The following is a 26,656-nucleotide window of genomic DNA, read 5'->3' as shown; positions in this document are numbered from 1 at the left end:
GCTGCTTGTTAATAGAAGTTGTTTGGGTTTTTTGGGAAGTGAAAGGTTTGCACTCCAAAAAAAATTTTTTTTTTCTTTTTTTTTTTTTTTTTTTGCAGGTCAGCAGCACCATCCCTAGCATTTTGCACCAATAGGCCCATGGTGTGTGAGAAAGGGCACTGCTGAGACTGGAGGCTCAGAGCAGCCCTCTGCTCTCCCTGGGGCAGAAAGCTGGACCAGCTGCACACCAGGAGCTGCAGGGAGATATTTCTGTAGCAGCTATGGTGAACAGATCCCGCTGTACCCTCCCCACTTCTCCTATCCACAGGATCCCACACACACATGGACAGCTGGGGGTGAAAACCTGATCAGCTGCTGGTGGCCAGGAACCTGGTTTGCTCCCCATCATGGGGCTGCAGGTCCAGCATCCACCCTGAAAAGGCATTTCCCAAAGGGAATCCCCGTCCTTCCCTCCTGGCAGCTCCCTCTCTGGCTCCTGGCCAGGCCACCTGCCTTTGAAACTCCGTGGGACTTCGCTTGGGTTTCTGTGTTATTAATCCTCCCCAGCAGAAATCCCAGGCCTTTCTGGACCTCTTCCCTGTGTGCTAGGACAGCTGCCAGGGCTGTGCTGCTGCTTCATGTCAGCACAGGAGGCACTGCAAAGCCTGTGTATTTCCAGAGGGCAAGGGGAGCTCTGTTTTTACTGGTCAAGGCTGCAATCTGATGCTCTCTGCTGTGCTTGCCAGATATTGGGATGCTTTCTTGGCCTAAACACTGAACAAAGCAGGTCAGAATCAAATCATCTGTCTAGGGAACTGGTGATCCTGATAAAAACAGACCTCCTGGTGCTCCTGGTGTGTGCTGTCCTCACAAAACTGTCAGGCAAGGCATGCAGGCTGTAACTTCAGCATTTCCCTGCTTGGATTATAATCCATATTCAGTGGAGCCACAATTGAACACTTGATGACACAGGATTAGTGCTAGTGATGAGTGTTGCATAGAAATGTGCACGCAGGAAGGGAATGGAGCTGGAGATGAGGTGTTGAACAGTTCTGTCCAGTACCTGAGGGCCATTCTGCACCACCCCTGGCTGGTGCAGACCCAGGAGTGCCTGGCTGGAAGCAGGCAGGTGTGTGGCTCACCAGGCCTTGAAGCAGTTTTAGCAAGCTGCAGCAGTGAAAGTGCTGCATTCACATGCTGATGGATATCTATTTCATTGGGTCTTTAACCATGTCTTGTGGCAAGATCACAGATTCTCATGGGTTTCAAGTAGGGAGGAAATTCCAGTTTCCAGCAAAGAAGAATGAAGCAAATTCATGTAATCACATGTTCACCTAACATAACATGTTATGTTCATCAACATAACAAGCATCAGGAAAGAGCTCTCCTTCAGCTGGTCCTCAGAGGCCAGCTGAAAATAGAAGTATTCCCTGAAGAGGGAGAAAACAAACGAGGTTTTTGGGCTAGATGACCTGCTCCAGGCCAGGAATGGTGGGTGCTCAACACTGAACTGCTGCCATTCACCATCTCGTGCTTGAGCAGTCAAAACCTAGCCTTAAGTCACCTTATTCCATCTATTTTAGGCTAGCAGGACTCAGTGCACTGGAGGAGAACCACCCTGGCTCGTGATGGCAGCAAGGTAGGTGTATTCTTTACCAAGAGGGTAGATTTTATCCAGCTCTGCAGATTCCTGCAGCTTGGGTAAAAGAATCCAGAGTCTGGGAGCTGGGCAGGGAAGCACTGGGGAACGAGAATTTGTGGGATGGGGTTAGCAGTGCTATTTGCAAGTGTTCTACAGGAGCAAGAAGTCACGTTTCAGTGACAGAGCTTTGCTTTTCTTGCAAAATGCACATACTATTGGCAGGAGGCAAAGAACGAGCAGGGGTGGGTCAGATTCCTACTCCAGCTCCAGAGAGTTCCTCCTGGGAGGTGCTGAAGGGCCCTGAGAGTGCATTACTGGATGCTTCTTTTCCTTGTTTATGTGGTAGAAACATCTGAAAACAATTTGTGCCTGCTAAGCTTTGCGGACAGTCAGGGTTCTGCGTGTGATTTGGTCTCCACCTCAGCCAGGACTAGCTGGGGCTGCTCTGCGTTTGCTCATTAGCTAACGAGACGTGATACGGTTAGCAGGGCTCTCCGGGGGCTGCCTTCCCCGCGTGGCTGCCGTGGGCACGCGCAGCGCTGGGTGCGGTGCCGATGAGCTCAGCCCGGCTGGATCACGCAGGTCGGCGGGGAAGAGCAGGAAGATGGGAAAGCAACATCATCCCCCCAGTTATTACTAACGTTGGAAGCATCTGGAGCTGTGGCTTAGGGACCTGCTCAAGAGGGATGTGCACCCTGCAGGCCTCGCTGGAGCTCCAAAGCTCTGCGTAGCAATGCGTGCTGACTGATGCTCCTTGGAGGATGGATGGAGAAATCTACTGCAGCAATCTCAGGACAAAGGCGAGGATGGCTGAGCAATCGAGGTGGGAGGATGCCCTCCGGAAGGGGAAAATGTTTAAACTGGGAGGAAAGACAGCTTAGAGGAGGGATGATACACTAACCACATGGCTGGAAGAGGAGGTGTGAAGACTTGATGGGAAACACAGCACTAACTGTAGGGGACTGGGGCGAGGAGAAGGTAAAGTACAGTGAAACAGCAAGAAAAAGTGAGGGGACTGGGAGCATCGCGGCCCAGCGTGCGGAAGGCTCAGTGTGAAAAGCTCCCGTGGAGGGCAGCAGGGCCAGGGCTTGGCACTCAGCGGTGCCCAGCCAAGGGAACTCCGGGCACGGGAATCGCCGCAGTGTTCCCAGCACCCGCGGGGCCGGCGCTAACGGGAGCCGGCGCTCCGGCCCGGCACCCCAGCGCTCCGGCGGGGCTAAAGGGCGCTGCCCACCGCCGAGGCAGCGGGGAAGGCGGGGGCTGCGGGGGCCGCGGGCGGGCCGGTGGCTTCCGCCCGGCGCGGCGCATTCCTACCCCGTGAGTCAGGGCGGCGCGGCGGGATGCGGCGTCCCGCGGCCCCGGGCGCTGGCAGCTCCCCGCCGGGACTCTCAGCGCCGAGCGCCGCTCGGCTCCCGGCTGCTATTTGCATGCCGAGGCTGTGAATGGCGTGCCCGCCCGGCCGGCCCCTGGCACGGGGGAGGAGTCTCCGCGCCCTCCGCGGGCCGAGCTCGGCGGCGCCGGTCCCTTAAGCCGCACTGGGGGGCGGCTCGACCCGAGCGGCCGCTGCGCTTTGCCCGCCTGCTCGGTGAGTGCGGGACCGGGGGGACGAGGGGGGCTGGCCGGGAGGGGAGTCCCGCATCCCGTATCTCGCCAGGGCCGTTCCTGCCCCGCCGCGGTACCGGCACCGCGCCGCTCCGCCGGGCAGGGAGCGGCCCTCGGCGGCCCCCGGGCTGCGAGCGCCGCGGGGGGCAGGTGCCGCCCCCGACCCCCGGTTTGGATGTTGGGAGCTTGGCGATCTCCGTGCTCTCGGCTGTAGGTGGAGGTGCGCGTTCGCGGCTTGTTTCAGCTGATCCGAGTCCACCCCATCTCCACGCTGTCCCACCCGTCCCTCCCCTGATGCCGGCACCCACGCTTCGGCAGCGACTTTGGGAGATGATCTGGTGGAACATATATGCCTTTTTACACGTGAACGTTAGTTTTCCTGCCGGATCGAGTCTCTGAAGTGAGTTCTCACACTGTGCCCTGCTGGCACGAAGCGAGGGGATCACGGCAGCCTGACGCGAACAAGACCAAAGCTTTTGCACGATTGTCCCCTGAGTGCCAAGTCCTTTTGGGCTCCCCCGGCGAGCAAGCCCATCCTGCCACACACATCCCTGCAGTGCCAAAGTGTCCCATGTGTATATTTTGCCCTGTGTTTTTTGCAGTGTAACTCAGGAGAGGTGAGTGGCAGCGCAGATGAGTTTTGTCTGGTGCTCGTCCTAGTGCAAGACTCCGTTCTGTGGCTGCTGCTTCTCTTGCAGGTTGGCTTCGTGGCAGGGAGCACGGTGCTGGTCAGGGATGTCTCCAAGCTGGGTCTTGGAGCAAGCAGGAAGTTGTTTCCTTTCTTCCTGTTTTTGTCCCCATGCATGGTAATTTCCTCTGGGAAGAAAAGTGCATTCTGCAGTAAAGGGAAAAAATAGTCACACGTAACGGGAAGGGCAGCAAAGCTCCTGAATGAAGCATGGGACAAGGAAGGAGCACAGGGTGTTAACTGCAGTAACGCTGATAGGGCAGCAAGGACAAATAGCTGCCTGTGGGCTGTGACCACGAGGATGAAAACAGCCCACTAGGGACAAGCTGGGGAGCAGACCCTTGGAAGAATTGCATTTCCACTCCAGTGTGTGGAAGGAGATTGCTCTCCACTGTTCCATCTCGGTGGTGCAGGTTTGCAGGAGGTGATGACTTGGTTAGATTGGTTGATATAGTTGAAGAAAGAGGTGAACATTAGATACTTCCTTTAAGCTCTGATTGTTAAATGGACTTTATGAAAGTGCTTGTCCTTTTTTTTTTTTTTTTTTTTTTTTTAACCTTCAGTTGCTCTAAAAACAGCTATCATCCCTCCTCGCTGCTGCATCCCTCAAGTCCTTAAATCCTCATGGCTGCCGCTGCTCAGCCCAGGTCTCCCCTGTCTGTGTGCAGGTCGGGGGAGCCTGTGCCATTTCTGAGCTGGGATACTGCCAGCCTTCCAGGAGGTGCTGTGCATTTGGAGCAGGTCCCCAGCTTTGTCCTGGGCTCTGTGCTCATTGGTCCTGAGCCCCCAGGAAGGCAGCATGTCTGGCATGTGGATGTGTGTTTGTGCTGTTCCTGCTTCTGTGCGTTCCCATGAAAAGAGGGTGATGCTGTGCAGCGTAAAAGCAACTCCCACAAAACTAGTTCTGCTCTGGGACTTCCCATGACAGGCTTTTTTTTTTTTTTTTTTTTTTTTTAAGCAATCCGCTTGCAAGAGATCTGCCTACAAACTGGCTTTTCAGGTTCTGGGGAAAGCCATGGGCTGGCCCTGGTCTCGGGAATGTCTTGCTCTGTGCTGGGAGCACAGAGCATGAGCTTTGAATGTGGAGAGTGCTGCTGGCCTGCAGAGCACAGCAGACACCTCTTCTCCAATAAGCTTGTCCTCTCAGTGTCTTGGTACTGAGACCGTGTGGCCCTGATATGTCACCTCAGGGAGAAATTATGGCCCTCAGAGAGGGCCAGCACCTCGTCACTGGACTTGGCAGACAGCTCGTTTCACTTTCGTGGCAGGGCTGCAAAGAAGGTGCAGCTGCATGAGGTCGCCAGGCAGGAATAGGAATTCCTTTTGGGGTCATCAGTCCTGTTCCTCTGGAATCCAGCCCCGGAAAGCATCCAACAAGTCCCAACATGTTCCCTTGAAAGAGGCAGGGTCTGCTGAGTGTGGCATGATAGGACAGTTTATTCTGGGCACAGAGCCCTCATGCTCAGATATAATTAGTAAAGGTTTGATTCTCTTCAGTGTGTTGGATCTCTCTGCAGTGCAAACACAGCCTGGTTAGTGCTGAAGGCCTGAGATGGGCAACATGATGAGGATTACCAGTTTGCTTTCGTTTTCCATTCAGTGTATCCAGCAAAAAGTTGAGCAGAGCGTGTGTTGTGTGAATCCCATGTTGCTGTGGATGTGTCTGCCAAGCAGGACTCAGGACTGCCTGTGAGCTGAAGATCCTGGCATTTCTTTATCTGTCACTCTACAGCTTTTATTCAGCATACCAGTCTTTTGATAAGATTCTTTCCTTTGGTTGCTGCCTTTCTTCCCTAGCTATCTCTGGAGGCTTTGGCACCCTGTGAAGACCATGTGCCTTTCTCAGAGGTTCCAGCATTAATTGTGACCTGACATGACACTTCTATTAATTGCTGTTCCTGCAGCCACCAGCCTGTCGCCTGTACATGACCCATTTCAGTAGAAATACTTAAAACTCAAGGATGGATTCCTTCCTTTTCCCTGAGCTCAGCTATGGATTAGTTTACTTTCTTTTCAGCTGAAGAGGTGCTGAACTCCAGGTTTAACATTTATCATTGTGTAGTTGGAAGGAAAGGGACACGAACTGTGCAGATCTCATGCTGTTGCTGTGAGGTTGCCTCCCAGCTCCTGGATATGTACATGTTGGAGTTTTAAGGAACCCACAGAGTATATGTGTTGTCTGCCTGCTCGGGGAGCTGTGTTGGATCCTCTCTGCTGTGTGACAATATCTCAGTGTGTGCTGTGAGTGCTGCAGCCTGAATTTCACAGGATTTGTGTCTGAGTCGCAGGTAAAACATCTCAGTGCTGCTGGAAGGTAGGATGAATATGGTTTCTTTCTTCAGAGCAGGGGAAGTCCTGGTGTCCAGGTGCAGGTAGTTCTCTCCCTGGTAGTAGGCTTTATTTTTAGCTTTGTGGTTGGTAATTTTGTTTTGTTTGCTTTTTGTTTATTTTTTACCTTGTTCAGAACTAGTGGACCTGAATGGGCATCTCGTTGCTTTCTCTACTAGTGGTCAGTAACTCCCCTCTGAGAGAAAAGCATATAAAAGGGACAGTCTTAGCCCTGCAGCTCTTAGTCCCAAGAGATTAGGACAGGCAAGATTTAACCTTGGAAGGAAATGGATCTGTTTGGCAGCATTTCCCATGGTCATGCTGGCAGCTCTGTTTCAATGTCCTCGAAGAACCCCCAGCTAATTTGGTGTGTGATGTGTGCTCAGACCATCCAGGGCTGCTTGCACAGAGTCCTGGTGTCCCTCTCCGCAGTGCACCCTGAGGTGGGCAGGGATTGCCTGCCAACCTCTCTGTTTTCACAGGCAGAATGCCTGTGCCACTGGGAAGTGAGGTTTCCACAGGGAGAAGTGGGAATTGCGTCTGTGCTGAGATTGCCTATTGTCATGTCCTTGTTAGTAGAACTTCAGGGATTTCCTACTGTTTGCTCCTTTTTTTGGTCCTACTCATCTTGCTGCTGTTCAGGACTGGTTGAAGCTTCAGATCACACCTCTCATCCTTGTTTCAGTCCATGCTGCTGTAGGAATGAGGAGGTATTTTTTTGTAATGTGTTTTGGGATGATGTGACAAAGAGCAAATTAGCATCTGAGTTTTTGACCAAATCATCCAAACTACAGTTAAATCCTTTTGAGTAAGTGTCTGTTTCCCACTGGGTGAAGACAGAGAGTTTATTCTTTACATTTATCTTAGCTGTCAAATCTCTTAAAGCTCTAAGAGTGCACGTTTCATTGCTTGTGTGCTCTGCTTGCTGCACAGACAGCAAATGTCAGATTGACATAGGGCTTGTTTTTGCTGTAATTTCCTTTGGATGCACTCTTCAACTATCTGGGTAAACAATTTATTTCAAATATAATTGCAGCTCCTTTTTTGCCTACTGAAGAAATGTTGAAATTGTGGTGATACCGACCTGAGCAGCGGATGTGTTCTTAAATTCTGGGGCCTTCAGCAACAAACAGATCTTTCCTTAGTAATCAGAGCATCTCTAAAGCACAGTGTTTATTAAAGGAAATGTAATTTTTTCTCAGAGAAGTCTGAAGTATCATTGCACAATGCTTCCTTGGCACAGCAGGAGCCTTCCCAAGGGGAGAAGAGATAGCAAGCCATGCCTGATCTTGCCTTTTCTGGAAAGCTTACCTTTGCCACCTCCTCCCCTTCCTGTTTCCACTCTGCTCAGAGCCAGCCCCTTGCTCTGCTGGTCAGCAGCAACCCCTGCTTTGAAGGTTTTCTTTCCTTTAAAAAGGAACAATCCCTATGAGGTCATCCTGAAACTGCACAGGATGCTGCCTTTTACAGTCCTGCAGGTCTGGCACTTACTTGGCTTTGGCTCAGTGAAAGTTAGAACTGCTTGGATTTTAAAATTTAGAGGGCTCAGATGGCTGGGTTGCCAAATGCAGCTTCTGCATTTTGGGAGTTACTGCCCTGTGGCAATCAGAACACGGGAGGTTGGTTACTCTGTTGCTTAAATCCAAAACCTTAAAGTGAGCTGTAGAATACTCTTGAGTTCTGCCAAAAAGTGTGAGTGTACCTTCCTTTTCACTGGTTTTCCTGGGACTGTTATTTCAGGGAGAACAGTGAGCAAGAATATGCCATTCACTCAGACTGAAAAAGTGTGCTTCACTTAGAATTTTAATTTTTTTTTTTTTTTGCTAAACCAAGCTAGAATTGTGGTTGCTTCTATTTGCATTATGAATGAGCTGTTGCACTGGGCACACAGTGAATGTGCAGAGGTGTGCACACACCTGCAGAGCAAGACAAGCTCTTCCTGCAGCTGTTTCCAGTTGGACACAGCAGGAGATGGTGTGTGCCTGGCTATCAAGGATGAGCCAGGGGAGAAATCAGAGCACCAGAGTGGCTCTCCTGTGTTCTTGGCTGCATCAGCTAATGGTGAGGAACAGCAGCTCCAGCCAAACCAGCTCTGCTCTGAATTCTTGGCTGTTTAATTGGTCCTTTGAAGGATCTCCCCCAGGCCTTGGCTGCTGTGGGCATCTTTTATTCTCTCACTTGTAGCCAGGTGAGCAGAACTGTGGTGGTGCTGGAGAAAGCAGGTGTGTGATGGGGAGTGAGGATGCTCTGAGTTTCAAAGGAATACACCAAGAAAGCTGTTCTGAATGGCTCTGTGGCTTCCATCCTTCCTGAATATAAAGTCTGTCTTCTGGTGGCTCCAGTGTTTGCTATTGTTATTTCCTCTGAAGATTTTTTTAGGTTGCTATTCAGTGTGGTTTTATGTAACTTTCCATAGGAAATGTTGTCATTTGTGGCAGTTTTGATCTCTTTTGCCATTGAAAAGTTTTTATTTAGCACAACAAACAGTGATTCTTAGCTGCTTTTAGTACTCAGAGTCTTTGCTGTAGAGGATGAGTAACTTTTGGTCTAACATAATTTTTGCTTTGGCCTATTGTGATCTTTTTAGGGGAGGTTGCTTTCCCATCAATTGTTTATTGATATTGTATTTTCTAAATGAACAATGTTGCAATCATTAAGACATTACCAAGAAAATTGCTCTTGAGCTGTGTGCACAAGAAGCAGCTGTTCCAAAATCAACCAGAGCCAGTGTTTACTTCTCTCCTGAGTGTCATCCCAGTGCTGTGTTCCCAGTTTTCCTTGTGTTCTGAACCCTTACAGTACTTGTGATGACTATGAGAGCTGGTAGAAAAATCTTCAAAATGCAAAATTTCAATGAAAATAAAACCTTTGTTGACTTTGGTTTTTGTTTCCTAGTGTGAGGTCATGACTGTACTGACGAAAGTGAGTCACTTTTTGTGACTCTCACCTTGCTATATAATTGAGGCAGTGACTGTGCCCATGGTACTTGTGGGTCAGACAGAACTTAACTGGGAATCTGTTTCACTAATAATGGGAAATAAATCTGGAACAGGGTCCTCTGGAGTCCCATTGAATTGTTTAAATGTGATAAATGTGCATTGAAATAGTGTCTGTGATCACTGTTTCCTGAAAAGGTGCAGACCCATGCAGAGCACTGAGACCACTGTGCTTTGAGGCTGCTGGGGACCCAAAGGCACCACTGAGCCAGCAGGCTGCTGTTCCCTTCAGCCAGGGTGCAGGAACAAGGCTTGCATAGATAATCCTTCCTCTGGTAATGGATCCTGAGTGGAAGCAGCTCTTTGGAGGACCAGGCAGTGCTCTGTTGCCTTCCCTAAGGAATGGGAATGCTTCTCAGGGCTTGGTGTGCCATCACTGGAGCTGTTGGCAGGTATGTCATCTTGCCCTGATGGAGCCTGTAAGTGACAGGCTGTGACCAGGCTTTGAGGATGTGGCTGCTGGAAACGTGGCTGTTGGATGTGATGGCAAAGCTGCAAGGTGTGGTCATGGAGAAACATAAACAGGTGAAGGGTCCAAAGTGCTCCAGGAGGGTTTCCACTGCTCCCCCCTCATTGTTGGTTGGTTTGTGTGCAGGCTGTTGCCCTTGCTGGTATCTCAGTAGGTTGTAGCTGGCTGTGGGCTGGGTTTGCTCTGGAAGATGGAGCTGGAGATGGGCCCTGGGTGTGCTTGGCTGGTGCTGCAGATCTGCCTCTCATCTCACATGTGCTGAGGAGATGAAGAAGCCCCTCTGCCCAGGCTGCTCTGCCTGGCTCCCTTCCACATCCTTCCTTGTGGGTGCTCCAGGCCCTGGGTGAGCAGGGGAAGCTCTTCTCTTGGGAGTCCCTCTGTGGAAGCTGCCCCAGTGTGAGGCTTGGCTGTCAGCTCTGGAGAAATCTGTGCATGGTTTGGATGTTTTCCCATCCAATGACCCCACCAAAAAATTTATTCTGCCTCTGGTGATACAGTAGTGTTTTATTCCTATTGCACTCAACACCTGCACTGAGGGTGCTTCTCAGAAGATTATGTAGGGATGCTGAACCCACCACCTCCCTGGGATAATTGTTGGCTTCCCACAGTACTACAAATCTGAATTTTTGGCCATGTTTTCAACAATCACTTCAAGCTAAACTGTCTTGAGAAGCTGTCCAGCCATCTGGCTTCAGCTGCTCTGTTTGTTCCTGCTTCTTCCCCTTTCCTTCTGCTGGCACAAGTGTTTGTGGAGCCATGTGGGAAGGAGCTGGGGCTGGAATGAGCCATTTTCTCTGCTGAGCTCATGTGGGTCAGATCCCAGTGTGGATCACCCAACAGCTGTGGGGATGCTGGTGCCAGCAGGAGGAGGAGGGCAGCACACAGGGCTGGGTCACTGCTTCTTCTGTTGGCTTGCATCTCTTTCAAGTGTCTGAGATGTTTTTTAGCTTGAATTTTGAGCATTTGTTTTTGAGTTCTTGTTACTATTTTGCTCTTTGTCTGCTGCAACAAAAGGACTTCGAAGATCAGCCTATTGCTTGTGAGTGTTTGCATGTTGCATTTGGGGGTCATCTTTTAACCTGTATTTGAAGGAGTTCAGCTACAGATCTGGGGGCCAAGAGAAATCAGAAGAGGTTTTTGAGTTTCCTGTTTTTTCTCTCTTCTATATGAGAGCACCACACCTTCAGGTCCCAGGTGAAACTCCTTTGAAAACTTTTAATGCTGCTGTTCAAATAGGAGCTCATTTTTGTTTGATTTCCATCATGACCTTCATGTTTTTCTGAAAATCAAGAAAATCCTTTGCTCAGAGGGATATCAGGTCTCCTTTCTTGATTTTGGGATTGGCTCACATACATTCAGACTTTACTGGTGGATGTTTTCATTACCTCTACTTAAAACCTTCTCAGTCTGTGTGTATCTGAACCTTTTCCAAGTTCAGTGGGTCCCAGCTGAACCTTTGCACTCCTGCTGTGCCTCTTTGAATACCATCCCTCTACAAGGCTCTGCATGAAATACCAACCCAGTGTAGCTTCCCATTTCCTGTCTGGAGTCTGCCTGGCCTCTTCCAAACCAGGCAGTTTTGGTTGGTATATCTCAGCTAACTCAATTAAGTGGTTCATGGTGAGATCCCCAGTGGGGACAGTTTCACACAGGCAGGGGACAGCAGCTGTATTTGATGTCTCACCTGAGCTGCCATCATGCTGAGCCATCACTGAATAGGCTGGTCCTACCCTTCCTCTCTGGGTTGCACAGGGCTTATCTGAAATTGTCTGAGCCTCTTCAGGATGCCAGATCAACAGGAAATAATTTACCAGGGTTAGTTTGTGCTGGTAAAACACCTTGTAGTGGCTCAGTGGAGTAAGGCAAGCCTGCTCCCAGGGCAGCAGCTGCTGGCAGATGGGTTTGCTTGTGAGCAGAAGCCAGAGCCCTGAGGAGCTGTTGCCTGTGTGATTTGGTTCAGACTCTTGGAAGCAGCATGAGCCTCTACCAGCAGTCAGGCAGAGCTTGTGCATGGCAGAGCAGCGAGAGGGACAGTGGGGTGTGTGTGGGAATGGCAGTGCTGCCAGCTGCCTGCAGGGCAGGGCTCAAAGGGCAGTGTGTCTGCACAGCTCTGCCAGCCTTGTGCTCAGAGCTGCTTGTGCTGCTCACACCCCGCTTCTGCTGTGGCAGCCTGCAGATCTGCAAAGCCTTACAGCATTTCCCAGCTCAGCAGCTGGCCTTGGGAAAGCAGGAGAGGACCCTGGGCAGTGCTGATGGCCTTGTCTCATTTCTCAGGGTGGGCAGTGGTGGTGGGCTCAGCCAAAGCTTGGGTGTTGCTGTGCCCTTAGCAGCTTTCCCTGGGAGTGCAGGGCCACAGGGCTGTCCCACCTTCCCCATCCCTGCCTGCCCTCAGCCCCTCCATCTGGCCTGTTTCAGAGGGCTGGCTCACGCCTGGTGTTTGGGATATTGTTTGTAACTCCTTGGGTCTGATCCATGCTAGATGGTTTTACTGGCAGCCACGAGGCTGAAACCCCACTGCTCCTCTTCTCCTTGGACTTCCTGCCTTTTCCCTGCTGTGCCAGCAGCAATCCTCCTGGAGAGAGAGGCACAGCCAGGAGCTGTCTCCTCTGGCTCCTCTGGCTCATCCTGTCTGGAGAACACATTGAGGATCCTGCTTTCTGTGCTGTGTCCACCTGGTTTCCTGTGCCTCAGCCAGAACAGCTGCAGGCACAGACCCCTTCAGGTACATGGGGCTTGCCTGGGACTTTGTGCAGCAGGCACTGTAAATGCAGTTGTTGCAGTGATGGGGTTTGAAAAATGGAGGAAAACAGCTGGGGTCTGACCATGGAACGTGGTGGTTGGATTGCACAGAATAACCCCGGTGTCTGTTACCTCCTGGGGGTGTCTGTAGGAACTTGCACACACTGTGCTGGACAGGAGCAGTGCTGGTGGAAAAAGCAGATGCTGTTTGTTTGTGTGGTAGTGTTGAATTAAGTTGGGGTTTTGTTTTGTTTTGGGCTTTGTTTGGAATGTTTCTTGGAGGAAAAAAGCCAGCTTTATTTTAAATGGGAATGGAGATTTTGAAAGAAAAGAAATCAACATGGGAAAAGCTTCAGTTGTCTGTTTAAATGGAAGGATGCTCTTTCTTTGAAATGAATGTGCAAGTTTCTAAATGTATTTAGGATGCCTGTCAGTTTTAGGAACATGCTCAGGTTTTTGGACAAAGCTTTTCCTTTGCTCTTTGGGCCAGTAGATTTCACTAAGCAGCTTTTCTTGATCATGTGCCAATTTTGTGCCTCCCTTTCTTAGCCTGACCCACAGCACAGTGGATTTGCTTTTCATTCTGATTCTGTGACCTTGCTTTTGCACAGAGCTTTTGAAGGTGAATTTCCCAGACTATCTGCTATTGATACATTCTTTCTTTTGTTTATTTTAATTGAAATGGATGTTATTAATAATTTTTATGCTGCTAACAGATGATCAGTTAGAAGAAGCTGGATTTGCAAATATCTGTCATTCAGTATTTGAATGTATCTGTATTTGCATATTTCTGAGTTTTGTGATGCTGGTGGAACAGAGTCCAAACTAAGCAAGCACAGGCAAGAGGTCTGAAACATCCCCTGTATGAGAACTGAGCTTCTGGATGTGGGTGTGGGAAAAGGGGATGGTAGGAACAGTGTGGAAGAGATCTGTAGAGTCAGGACTTGCATGGAGAAAGAGGATGGGGAAAACTGACCACTGTTCTAGTCCAAGAACTACAGAGCAACAAGTGACCCCAGGAAATGGCAGGTTTGCAGATGAGCTGCAGCAGACTTGTCACACAGCACGTGTTTCAGCTCTAGAACTTTGTCATGTGCAGTTATGAACACCAGAAGTTTGCTTGGATTGAAAAATAATCTGGATAAATTTAGAATAATAACCATTGGATGGATATAGAGATGGATACAGAGCTGTTATGTGCAAAAACATTTGTGACACAAGAAGCCTGTGAGTTATTCAAAGGAAGTGCCATGGCTTTGTCCTGGGAGATAGGACTGTCTAGTGATCCTGTACTCCTACCCTGTGCCAGGCATCCTCAGTTGGAAATGAGATCCTGGCTTCAGAGGGACACTGAGCCTGACCCTGCATGGCTGTGCTGTGTGTGTTCCCATCCTGCTGCTGTTGGTGGCCACTTGACAGTACTGAGAAATTGGGATTGATGGTATGGGACCATTCAAACAAAATATGTATCAATGCAGTCAGCTTTGAAACAAAGCCCACTGGCCTGATGAAATATATGGACACTGGACCCTGAAACATTGACCCCTAAAAGTAACCAGGGGGTCAGTGTGAAGTGCTTTCACTGCAGTGCTGAGAGAGAAATTAGCAGTACTTGGAGTGAGGGCCAGGTATAATAAGGAGTGTTACCTGCCATGCAAAGGCTGCTGGACCATGTTGCTGTACATCTGTGCACACAGCTATGCACTGATGCTCTGTATATCTGTGTATATACACAAACAATCTATATATATCTGTATATTTAGCTGCATCCACATTCAGGCTCCCGTTAACCCCTGCAGACCTGTCTCTCATGACCATTCCCCAAGCCTTTCTGTGCCTGGGGCAGAGGCAGTTGTCTGACCTGTGCTGTGGCTGATTATTCATACAGCATTCACAGTGCTTGCCCTGGCAGGGCCTGAACCAGTCCTAGCTGTTTGTAAGGTTTATTTTTGGCCACTCTAAATGCACACAGGGAGATGGGAATGCTGAACAGCTCTGCCTTCACTGCACTCTTTTACTGGGAAGAGAACCTGTTAGTGAGTAAAGAAGGTTGGTAGAGGGATTTGCTCCTATGTACTCTGTTTGCAGCCATCCTGGAAACTCGCCTGGAGGTTAAATACAGCATTTAGACAGCTATTATATATGCATTTTTATGCTTTGCTACTTAAAGAACTCTTTAACTGCTGAAGCAGGGACAAAGCAGATTCATCGCTCTGTCAGAATGTGAATTTCTTCTTGCGATCTTCACCTTGCCTAAAGTACAAAGTTGAGTCAAGTTTGGGGGTGATTGTAAGGCCACAGGCTTGACCCCTGTGTGTGCATGCCCTGTCCTCTTTGGCAGGTGTGTACACCCTGGAGATGCCATGTGCTAGTCTGCAAGGGTGGCAAGGAAGCCAGTGAAGACACGTGGCCATCACTGTCTGTGGTCTGTGGCAATTTAGGAGGGGAAACTCAAAACAGATTTAATCGGAAGTCTTTCACAGGGTTTCACCTTCTTGCAGCAACTTTCGGGCAATGCAGGCGTGATTCATCCTCTGCCTTCCTGGCTTGGCCTCACTGATTGATAAAGCTGCAAATGCTACATGCTTGTATTCTTTACACCCAGAGCTCCTGCTCACAAAGGCAGCTCTGTAGGTAGACAGGAAGGATGTTGAGTGATCTTGGCTCAGTGGTGAGATGCTGGAAAAGGCAGATTTGCTACTTCAGAGACTCTGAATTTGCCCTTGAAGGCGCAGGAAGGAGGCTCTTGAGTTGTGTCTAATAGATTGTGTTTGGTTGTGCCAGAGTGGTGGCTCTGTCTCTCTTGACTGGTCTCTGATTAGGGCACCTTGAGGAGATGTTGTGTTTGTGATTCTCAGGGGTAAATGCTGAAGCTCTTTGCTGGAGTATTTCAGGTATGAGAAATCTGCTTTGATTTCTGACCTCACCATGAAGACATATTTGCAATACCTTTCAGTAAATTGTGTCTCATAGCAGATTTACTCATACCAAGAACAGGCAGGAGTTCCCCTAATATTCTCACTGTTCTTCTCTTGTAGGAAGTTAGAACTCTTGTATTAAGCCACCCCTGCAGCTCGGCAGGGAGGGAAGGAAGGATTTGTGTCCCTCTCATGCACAGCACTGCATCTGTGCAACAGGACTGTGGTGCATGTATGAAGGGCATGTCTGTACAGGCTAGGTCATGAATTCCCAGACTTTTGGGGGCCTGTGGTATTTGCTGAAACCCAACCTTCATCCACCTACAGCCGAGTCCTCCCTTTCTGTCGTTCCGGCTCAGCTGAGCACAGCGCTCCTGGCAGCCGGCCCAGCTCGCGCCACTGAACCAGCAGCTGGCCTTCAGCTCCTTTTAGATGAGATTCTCTCCTAACCCACTCCAGATCATCCCCCACTCCCTGTTGCTGACCTATTTCCCCCCACCTGCCCCCCTGCCTTGTGTCCTTTGCAGTGCTGCTGCAGTTCCCTTTGCAGAGCAGCTGCCGGGGGCTGTGGGAATCCGGTGGCAATGCCCTGCGAGGCAGCGCACGTTTCAGAGAGCCAGTGCCTCATTTAGCTTGGGAGGTACCCGTGCAGGTTGACTGGCTCAGCCACTGCAAGGCTGGGATAATTCAGGCAGCTCAGGGCCTTGTTTTGTTGCATGCCAAATGTCTCCGAGGGTGGAGATCCAGCTGCCTCTGGTCCTGGCCTAGGAAGAATCCTGACATGTTAAACTCACTCTACATTTAAAATAAATGGGCTGTGTAAGAGCAATAAGTTTTAATTCCAACAGAGTTTTTCTCCTACTCCCTACAAAAGCATGTGTGCCTGCTGATTTAACTGGTTGCTTATTCCATCTGTCCACTGTGGTGAAGAGGCTGGGCCACTTGATTATTTTTGTCCCTTATGGTTAAGGGCAATAGGCCAGGCTAGGGCCATGCAAGGAGAGAGCTGGAAGGGAATGGAATCTGTTGTCCCATTCAGCACACATGCTTCTCACTGTTATGTGTGTGATAGGAGAGGAAGAAATACAAACTTGTAGCATAATTTAGGTTGGAAAGTACCTTTGGAGGTATCTGAACTGATCTGCCTCCAGTGAAATCTGTTTTCTGAATTGTTTTTTTGAGTGTGCACAGTAAAGTGGGTGCTCTGCCTGCCTGAAAGACTCCTGTGGTCCCAAACAGGAGGGCAAAAACTGCAGCAGAGTGGGCAAGATGACAGCGAGTCACTCCGCTCACTGCGGCATTTTGATTACGCAGTGGTTTTTATTTAAATACCATATCATTATTATTTATGTATGAAAACCACTTTTAGTTCAGGATTAGTGCCAGTTCCCTAATGTTCGTGCTATACTGGTATTGCTCTGTGCACTGTGTTGTGTTTCTAGAAAATCACTGCATTTAAAAGAGATTAGAAACAGCGATGAGAAATGGCCGCTTGTTAATTGCTAAGTGATAGGTAGGTTGGAGTGTGGTGGGCAAAAAAGGGTGGTTGTGAGTAACAAGCCAGTTTTAGAGGGAGGTCAGTGGCTTTTGATACTGCAGTTACTTAGCTGGTTGGTCTGGATCCAGATCTCATTAAGATTTAATTCATGGCTTGTTCTTAAGGAATCTGGATCTCACAGTAGTCTCAGCAAAAATCGTAATGCGAGGCAACTCAAAGTTGTGACTGCAGTGTCTGTATCTGGCTTGAGGTTTTGTGCCCTCTGAGTGTCAGGTGCTGGGTGACAGTGTGGGCACAAGCTGTGACCCCTGTGCCCTCCTGAGGCACTTTGGGAATTCGTCCCCCTTGGGGCTTGGGGCCATCAGTCACAGCTGGGAGGAGAAGTCTCTGCTCACCCTGGCAGCACGGGCTGGGAGGGATGAGCCAGGCTCCCTCCTGACTCCGGTGTCTCCTGTCTCCCAGGCCTGAGGACCAGCGTGGGACGATGTCGGAGGCGCGACACGACAGCACCAGCAGTTTACAGCGCAAGAAGCCACCATGGCTGAAACTGGACATCCCGGTGCCCGTGCCCCTGCCTGTGCCAGAAGAGCCTCTCCAGCCTGTGCAGGTACAGGGCTGGGGAGGAGGGAGGGTCTGTGGAGATGGGGAGGGATGTGCTGGGAGCATCCCTGGGCCTGGGGTCCCCACAGCCCAGGCTGAGAGAAAGGCAGCGTGTGATGGCAGGTCATGAGGCCACATAAGAAGGGGCAGAGCCTTTGAGTAAATTTATGAGCAGTAATTAATTCCCTTGAAGGGGATGTGGGAGGGATTGAGGGTGGGTGGCTGATGTGCTCACATCAGTGGATGTGACTGTTTGGATGTGGGCATTGTGAAAAGTGTCTTGGCAGGGATATGAGAGTGAGGTATTCAAACAAGCATTTCTTAAGGGGACTGGAGGACTGAAGGTCTCCCAGACAAGCATAAAAGCCTGGAAGTGCTGGAACTTCTGAAATGAGCAGAGTATGAATCTGACTTATGAATAGCCAAGATAATGACAGACTTTCATCAGTAACAGCAAAGAATAGTTACTGGCAACACAAAGCTGTTAGCAGCATGAAGAACATAAGAGGACCATGTGGGATGAGAAATACATAACATTGAGGAGTGCTGAAGCAGAGATGAGGTGATAGGTTAATGGGAGCTGTGCAAAGCCTTAGAGTAAAACATCCTTATTTGTACTGGCAATAGGAAGAATATCAGGAGTACCTGCTACAAGGTTTTAAAAACTGCTATAGGGGTGAGGCCTGGGTATGAATGCTGGCTGCTTGTGTGGCCATGTGCAGGAACAGAGACTTTGTTCACCGAAGGCAGAGCCAGAGGGTTCTTGCTGCCCAGCTGTATGGGTGTGTACAGGGCCTGAGTTCAATCACTTATATGAAAAAAAGGTTTAGTCATTAGAGAAAGGGAAGGTTAAACAGTTTCCCTGGAGAGAGCTGAGGACAAGCTTAAGAGGGAACTTCTATTGCACTTGGAACAGCAAGAACTGTCCTCTTCAGCATTCTGTGATCCAGGGACTCAAATGCACTTCACTTGTGTGACAGCTCCTGGCAGATAAATCTTGGTTCTGGTCTTCCCTTGGAACGAAAGAGTTTGGGAGTCAGTCTGTAGGGATTAGAAGTGGAATTCAGGGTTTTACCAGTGCAGGTTGAAACCTTCTAAATGAATTATTTAAGGCTTTGATGGATTCTCCCTTATCTGAAATCTCTAAATTCAGCTGGGCACCTGAATAGACACTCTGTGCTTATGATAGGAGCTGGTGGAGGTGATGTTCTCTGGGGTCTCGTGTGCACAGCCCAGGCTGTCAGAATAAGAGTGCAGTGTGTTCTCCTCTGACTGAGTGTTTGTGCACTGTTTTTACATAAAACATATCAAAACTGTTACCATAAGTGGAAATTGTTAGCTATCTGGGATGGAGAGGCTGAGTAGTCTTGAGGCAGAGACAGTGTCTGACCAGTGGATCGATCAGAGCTTCACTCTTGCCAGAGGGGCAGTCTGCTCAGCCTGCCCTGTACAAATGGGAGATGGTGCCTGCTGAGCTGATAGAAATGTAACCCTGAGCAGCCCGGGGGAGGCAGTTGTATGAGCTGAGAGCAGCCTGGTGAGTTGTGTCACTTTTGGTAGGTGACATTTAGTCAAGACATGTGAGTGTGCCTAGGCAATTAGGCTGTGAACAAAGCCTTTCCCAGTTACTTGGGCTGCACCAGGCAGAGCCACCCACAGCTCTCACAGGCTTTTAGTGCAGATCCAGTGCCACTTAAGAAGCAAATCCCACTGACCTTGTGGAGTGGTGGAGGAGAGTGTGATGTGGGTGGACAGCAGGCAGGAGCATGTGTGGCAGGAGCTGCTGCCGTGCTCAGTCGCAGCCCTGACTCTGGTGTTCCCTCGCAGCCGACGCGGCGCCAGGCGTTCCTGCGCAGCGTCAGCATGCCGGCCGACAACAGCCGCGTGCCGTCCCTGCCCCACGACCCCGCCCGGAGAGCCGGCCTGCAGAGACAGACCTCCATCACCCAGACCATCAGGAGGTGAGCACGGAGCTCCTGGAGCCTGCACTGCCGTCCTGGGGCTGTGCATTCTCTGCTCATCCCAGCCCTGTCACAGCAGCGTTGGGTTGACTCCCTCATTACCTCTTCTGGAAGGGTGGGTGCAGGTTGGTCGGTATAGCCTGTCTGTAGTACATGAGGAGACAAGTCCTGGGAGGAACATGCTGGTGACCAGGACAATGAATGATGTTTGTCACCCACAGACAGATTTTGGGTGCCCCCATGCCCCAGGGGGGTCTGTTTCTCAGTAACAGGATGTGTCAAGCCCTGATGTTTAGCTGTGACTGTAGATGGGGTGTTCTGGGCATGCTTTGGTGCAGTATCTGAGAGCACATGGTTGCTGGGAGAGGCAGAAACCTACTGGAGAAGTGCAGGGCTCTCCTAGCACTGGCTCATTGAGCTAGATCTGAGGGGTTCTGGAGAGCAGGGAGAGGGTTCTCTGGCTCTGTGTTCCACTCCTACAAAGAGTTGTCATTAGGAGTCTCTTGAGACATGGCGACACAGAGCTGGATGCTCTTTCCCTCACCATGGCAAAGGCTTATTGCAGTTTGCCCAGAGGGAGTGGCTCTCCCAGCTTCTGTCTCTGGCAGCATGTCAGGCCTGCCTAGATCCCAGGAGCATCCCTGGAGCTCCATGGGTCAGGGCTACTTTCAGCCAGCCAGGCTTCGCCCACTCACAAAGGAGCAGCTTTCCACCTCTGGGATATCTCCCACACACTGTTTTCCTTTGCCTCAGACCTTCCCCAGCTGCCTTGGTGGTGAAGCTCTCCTGTATCAGCCCACTCTGATCTTGCTTATTGTGAGGCTGGGAGAACTGAGCCCATGAAGCAGCATCTGCTCAGCAGCCTCTGTGCCTGCTGAGGCTGTCCTTGCACACCTACACTGTCTCTCTTCCCTTGCCTCCCTGCTCTTGACTTGTTCCTTGCCAGGACAACTAGGCAAGAGCATGCCAAGGATGGGTGGATATCCTGGGAGGGTGCTGTGGAGGCCTGACAAGAAGCATTGGGTAGAAGGGCCAGGGTAGCCTTCCCCTGAAGTCCTCACAACATGCAGTTTGTATGTCAGGGAGTGAGGAACTGTGAACTGGTGCTGGTGTGACAAATTTACTTTGGGAAGGACTTTACAGGGCACAGAACTGTAGGAGATGTACACATGACACAACATTAGCAATAAAAGCATGAAATGAGTGGATCAGTAACAAGGCCAGGGAACGTACCAAGGTCTAAACCCCTGTTTTGCATTTAGCAAAGCTGGGGGTGCAGTGGAGAATGCAGACCGTACATCCCTAAATTGTGTCTTGGGATTTGTTTTGTGAGGTCAGGAAGGCTGACTGCCAAGTTTTCTGCTTAACACAACCCTCAGAATGCAGAATGGAAGCTGCAGCAGGACTCCATACCATCTTCCCTGGAGCACACAGATCAAGTGTGAACATAAAGTCAAGCCTGTCTAGTCCAGAACAAGGCATGAGAGTGATTCATATGAAAGCATCTAACACCATTTCCAGTCTCCCAGGGTGTTTGAGATGTCCATGCAAGGCAGCAGATGTGGCACAGATAGACTTGTGCACTAGGCAAGATCCTGTCAGGGCACCAGTCACCTGTCTGTAAGCAGATCATATCTCAGCCTGCTGACACCTCCATGGTTTCACACTGGTGTCCAAAGGCAGCTGTGGAATCTGTAGCTGAGTGTCTGGGCTGGAGAAGGCAGGTCTTACAGGGGGAGCTGAGGGGGATGGCAGTTCTCCTGGTACCTTCAAGAGCAATGTGAGACATGTCACAGGTGCACCAAGAGGATTCAGCAGCCTCCCTGGGTTCAAAGATGCTGCTGTGTGGCTTGAGCCTGGTTTTTTCTCTTAGGCCGTGCTCTCAGCTGGAGGCCACTGTCTCAACTGCTGCCCATGGGGCTATGGAAGGAGATGCAGTGGCTGCTCCCCTCCACAGCCCTGGAGGTTCCTTGCCCTCAGCTCTGTTTTCTTTGCAGCAGGCAGGTTCGGTTTCAGAGGAGTCAGACCCTGCCCGCTCGTGGGCACCGGGGGGGCAGGAGCTCCCTGAGAAAGCGGCAGTCCCTGCCCCGATCCTTCTTCAGGTACTGCTAGCACTGAGTGTGGAACCCACCCTGCATGTGTGTGCCAGGGCTGTTGTGAACTGCACAGAGTCTGGCTGTTGCTGAGATCACATTGCCTTCCCAGGACTGCCCAAGAGGCCTACAGACAGGCAGAGTGAGAAAGTTCATGTGTGCCTCTAACAAAAAACAATTGTCACTCCTACTAAATATGTAGGCAGCTGTCAATAAGTAGCATGGACTAACAAGCTGTCCACCCGCCAACCTCACTCCCTCCTGCCTTTCCTAACAAGCTGTCAGCCTCCTGGTGTTCACCATAGCTGGAATATCTCCCCAGGGCAGCCTTAGCCCAGCTTGCCTTTGCTGGCAGCAGTGCAGCATATATTGGCCCCAAAGCCTTCTTGGGGCAGGAGAGGAAAGAGAGGAAGCAGCACCAAATAGACACTGTCATGTTGGTCCAGAGGGGCTCAAAACTGGTGAATGGAATACAGCATCCACTCTTTCCCTGTTGACATCATGGCTTTTTCTAATGCAAATGTGACTGTCTTCTTTTTGAGGTGGAGATCTTTGTTTGCTTAGCACCAAGGAGATGAGCCACTCCAGGAGTCCAGGGCACAATGACTCATTGACCATCACCCCAAATCAGGAGCTCAGGAAACTTCTAAATCAGACAGTGTGACTTTGTGCATAGCAGGGACTGGACTTAATGCCCTGTATTCCTGTCCTGCCATCCTCACTGCTGCCCTTGGCCAGCTGCCACTCTGGCACTGTGACCACCTTTGGGGCTGCTTGTGTTTGGCCTTGGGCTTTTAGGGCTGCTTGGCTCATCGTGACAGAATGACAGCTGACTCTGATGTTGGTTATTACAGTGCCCTGGGGATGTGATGGAGTTCCCTAGTTCTGAACAGAACATTCAACATCTTCCCAGGATTCTCCAGATGTCCTAAACTCCTTAGTGGACTATTTTGGCTGTGATCGGGGAATGGGACAACTTTTCATCTTGACCCTGGCCCAGCAGTAGTCTCTGGCAGTTCTGGAGTATTCCTCACAGTGCCAACAACTGTGGTGGTGCTTGTCCTTCCAGACTGGTGGGAGCACAGTTTTGGAGAGCTCTGAGTCTGTGGTGGTTCCATTCCTCAGCAGGCTTATGTGGGCCCAGGCTTGTCACCTTGCAGTTGTAATACTGGTTACAGCAGTCTGAGAGGAGCCCTCTGAATTGTCAGACTGTTCTGTGGTGTGTGTTGTGCCAGAGCAACAGGCAACTTGACCTCTGTGCTGTGGGCTTGGTGAGTCTGTCAGGGCAGGGGCTGGCCCTGGGCTTTTGCTCTGGGTGGAGAGGAAGATTGCTTCAAGGAGATGTGGGAGCAGAGAGGTGCCCAGGATTTTCACATTGCCCCATCTCCAAGGGCTGGCACATTCCCTTGCTGGCATTTGGGCCAGTGAGGTCAGGTGAATTCCAGCAAGGGCCCACATAACCTCTGAAGGGTCTGTTCTGTATCATTGTGAGAACAGGGAGGAAACAGCTGAGGAAAATGAGTGGTAGCTGCATATGTAAGGTTTTAGCCAGCAAGGCTGTGGATTTCAAACACACCTTTTAACATGGTGGCAGAGCATCTTCACCTATTGGTTGATGGAGTTTTTGCTTGGAAGGATGCAAAACCAAAGGATTGGTTTCCTGTCTCCAGCACACTGTCTCAGTTCCCCTGTGTGGCCTAATTGTAGATTTATCCCAGCCTTTCCTCCAGTGTGTATTTAATGCTCACTTTGTGATCTGTGAGGTCTTGCTTCTCAGCAGCTGGAGTTCCTGCCCCCGAGCAGGGGGGCTGAGGCCAGGGGTTTGGGTTTGGCTTGGAAAGACTTTCAGGTTTCAGCACCTGGGCCAGTCAGCTGCAGGCTGAGGCAGCTTGTCATCTCCTGAGGATGGATTAGCCATGGTGGGGAATGCTTGGCAGAGCTGCCATGACCCCTGTATGTTTAGGGTACCAGCTGTCCTGCAGGATTTGAAGTAGGCTTTAGTCTGACTTATCCTGATGCCTCCCTGCCTTCCTTGGGATTTTGCTTCTGATCCACTGCTCTTCCATGGCAGCAACCACTTGGCAGCAAACCTGCCTCGTGGCTGCAGCCTTGTGCTCCTGCTTCTGCAACCAGCAGCTTAGAACTGTGTGTGTCTGCCTTTGCAGAGAGCAGAACTGCAGTAAGTTTTGCTGTTAATACTACCCTTGAGGAAGTTAGAAATCCTTCAGCATGAGATGGAGAAGTTAGGGAGATTGTGGGAGTGTGGAGGGGAGGCTGGGAGAGAAGAATGATTTCTGGTGGCTTTTGGGAGAAGATACAGAGCTATGAAACAGTACAGTCTCACAATGAGGACCTAGAGCTGGCCTGAAGATGGTAAGTGTTTGCAATAGATGGTTTTTAAAGTAAAAAATCACCTTTCACCAAGTTACTTTCTGAATTTCTGTACCATTCCTTTTCCTTTGTTTTTAGAAAAACTCAGAACAAACTGTCCTTTGGCCACAGTGAATACCTCCTATCACTTTTCTTCTGTCTTAAGAGACAGAATGCTGATGATGGTCAGACATTTCTGGCCAGCATCTGTCAGGTTGCTAAAACCAGCTGAGGACAAGCTGCGAGATGCTTCTGAGAAAGAGTTCTGCCTTTGAATTGGGATGGGCTGGAAGTGATCACCACAGCTTTGTCTTTTCACATGCATAGTGCAAACAAACATCCTTCTTCTTAGCACTTGTCTGCTGGCATGTTTCAGAGGCACAGCAGACTGGTTTGGGGTGAGCAAGGACAGCGACGCCACTCAGAAATGGCAGAGGAAGAGCCTCCGGCACTGCAGCCTGCGCTACGGGAAGCTCAAGCCCCAGGTCATCCGGGAGATGGACCTGCCCAGCCAGGACAACATTTCTCTGACAAGCACAGAGACCCCTCCTCCCCTCTACGTAGGACCCTGCCAGCTGGGCATGCAGAAGGTGAGTAGTAACCTGGGAGTAGTAACCTGGGACAGAGGCAAGGACACAGAGTGTCCTGTTCAGCATCTGCACCACGCTGGCAGCTGTGAGCTGTCTGCTGGCTGAGCTCTGCCTGGGCACGTCTGGGCTCTGTGCACAGACACTTCTCAGGTCTCAGGTACAGTTTGGCAGCTCTCTCTCCAGCAGCCTCTCTGTGCTCTCGTTGGCTGAGGTCCCTCAGTTGGGCCAGTGGCTCAGAGCCGTGTTTGGCATGCTGTGACCATGCTGATCAGGGGTGTGCAGCATGTCCAGGAGCTCTCAGCTCAGCCATTCTGCTGTCATTCTGCAAGGACAGAGTTGTGTTGTACCCAGAGTAACTATCATGTTGGACCCAAATGTACAGTAGCAGGGCTGGAATCACTGAGGACATTTGCCCTTCCCCAAGCAGAATGCAGGCTGTAGCACAGCTACTGTCCCCATAGAAACCTGGTTATGTTTTAGGCCTTTGAGAAGTGTCCCTTGCATCAGTGGTGCTAGAGCTCTGCTCATGGCTCCTCAGAAGTGGTTTTGAGTGCCTGCAAAGGGCACCTGGGTTTGATGCTACCTCCTGCTCGTTACCTTTGAATGTGACCAAAGAGGGCAGGGCCCAGATGAGCACATGCAGTGACCAGAACTAACCACAATATCCAGCTCTTCCCACTGCTCCACTCAGTGACAGCAGTTGGTGTGGTTGATGACTGTGCTTTGGTGAGCACCACTGGGTGAGTGGGAAAACAATTCCTTCCAAAGCAGGTCAGTCTGTGACTTGCAGTCTGGTGGCATCACTAAAGCAAAGGAGAATGTAGTGCATTTTTCAATCACATTTTACCTTGTTTTCCTCTTTTCTGTTAAATGTCTTGTACCTAATCTTTGGTCACAGGAGACTTAGAAATACAGTTGAGCTCTGTGGGCTACATTAAATCAGAACTGGTGTCAGTCAGTGTGAGCCCATTAAGCTTCCTGTTGAGTGTGCAACTGTGGATTAAAAAAAGCTCATAAAACCTTGGGATAAAGCATAGAGGTCTTATGGAAACCACAGCTGTGATGATGTAAGGACAGAGGCAAGGTTTGTAGCTGAAGGCAATATTTTCATTACGTTGATTTGTATGTTTGGAATAAGTGAGAGTGCTGGCCTGAGGAGTCCCAAAGAAGGGCTTGCAGCTCCTGGAAGCTTGCCTGCTTTATCCAGCTGTTAATTAATGGAAGCAGATGTAAATATACGGTAAAGTTTCTGCAGGATAACAGGAAACTGCTTAAGTCCTGGGCTGTCCAGTATCAGGAAGGAAACTAGCTGAAGAAAGAACATTTCTGTTTTCAGGGATTTCCCAAACTCCCGTTTAGAAGGCACGTTCTCTGACTGTTGAGCTCATTGGCACTGGGAGACAATGAAACCAAGGAAGGGCTGGAGGAGGTTTGGAGTCTTATGTGTTATGGCTGACAATACTAACAAAAGAGAGAAAACCCCAATAGGCTATTCCTTATCTCCCTGCTGTAGAATTGCTTGTTGGTCCCTCCTGTTCTTGGCCAATCCCAGATGCCAGGCCCCTGTCATGGTGCCAGGAGGAGAGAGGAGGCTTGGGAGGGGAGGGTTTGGGGCGGGTGCACTGACGCCGCTGCTCTGGGCAGATCATCGACCCCCTGGCGCGGGGCCGCGCGTTCCGCATGGCCGAGGACGCCGACGGCTGCAGCGTGCCCCACACGCCCATCACGCCCGGCGCCACCTCGCTCTGCTCCTTCAGCAGCTCCCGCTCCGGCTTCAACCGCCTCCCGCGCCGCCGCAAGCGCGAGTCCGTGGCCAAAATGAGCTTCCGCGCCGCCGCCGCCCTGGTCAAGGTACTGCTGGGCAGGGCAGGGACGGGGCAGGGCAAGAGCTGCTCAGCACACAGCGTGGGGATGGCTCTGCTGGAGGGGAGCAAACCAACTCACCTCCTGCTGTGCCTCGTGTACACGAGGCAGGATTGGTAAGAAAGCTGGATGGTGGTTCAGTTTTGGTGCAGGTCTTGCTTTTTCTTCATTGGCCTGGGGACTTTGATTCTCACAGCCCAGCAGCCTCAGAGCGTTCTGGCAGATCTGTGTGGACCTTTGGGTGGTCCCTCTGCACCCAGTAAGCAGCCACAGAAGAGCAGAAATACCTGAGGTTCTTGCTCTCCAAGTCTCTTCATCCT

The 26,656-nt window shown here is 50.5% G+C and overlaps 1 protein-coding gene across 8 annotated transcripts in view; it reads left to right on the top strand.

Moving 5' to 3' along the window:
- The first annotated feature begins 1,522 nt into the window (after positions 1 to 1,522).
- Positions 1,523 to 26,656, top strand: part of RHBDF1 (rhomboid 5 homolog 1) — a 35,288-nt gene continuing 10,154 nt past the window's right edge. Inside the window, exons 1-6 of one of the 8 annotated variants that reach the window (XM_079320730.1) lie at positions 1,523 to 1,618; positions 17,322 to 17,466; positions 19,287 to 19,420; positions 21,418 to 21,522; positions 24,260 to 24,473; positions 26,118 to 26,324. In XM_079320730.1, coding sequence (XP_079176856.1) covers positions 1,608 to 1,618; positions 17,322 to 17,466; positions 19,287 to 19,420; positions 21,418 to 21,522; positions 24,260 to 24,473; positions 26,118 to 26,324 — 816 coding nt within the window. In that variant the 5' untranslated portion in view covers positions 1,523 to 1,607. Of the gene's footprint in view, positions 1,619 to 2,375; positions 2,445 to 2,921; positions 3,207 to 12,406; positions 12,427 to 17,321; positions 17,467 to 19,286; positions 19,421 to 21,417; positions 21,523 to 24,259; positions 24,474 to 26,117; positions 26,325 to 26,656 lie in introns of those variants that run through there. The other 7 variants (XM_079320728.1, XM_079320729.1, XM_079320734.1 and 4 more) reach the window with 7 other exon arrangements.

This window comes from Erithacus rubecula, assembly GCF_903797595.1.
Source record: "Erithacus rubecula genome assembly, chromosome: 17".
Classification (NCBI taxonomy): domain Eukaryota; kingdom Metazoa; phylum Chordata; class Aves; order Passeriformes; family Muscicapidae; genus Erithacus; species Erithacus rubecula.
The sequence above is the reverse complement of the archived record's forward strand: the minus strand, read 5'-3'. Positions and strand labels throughout refer to the sequence as shown.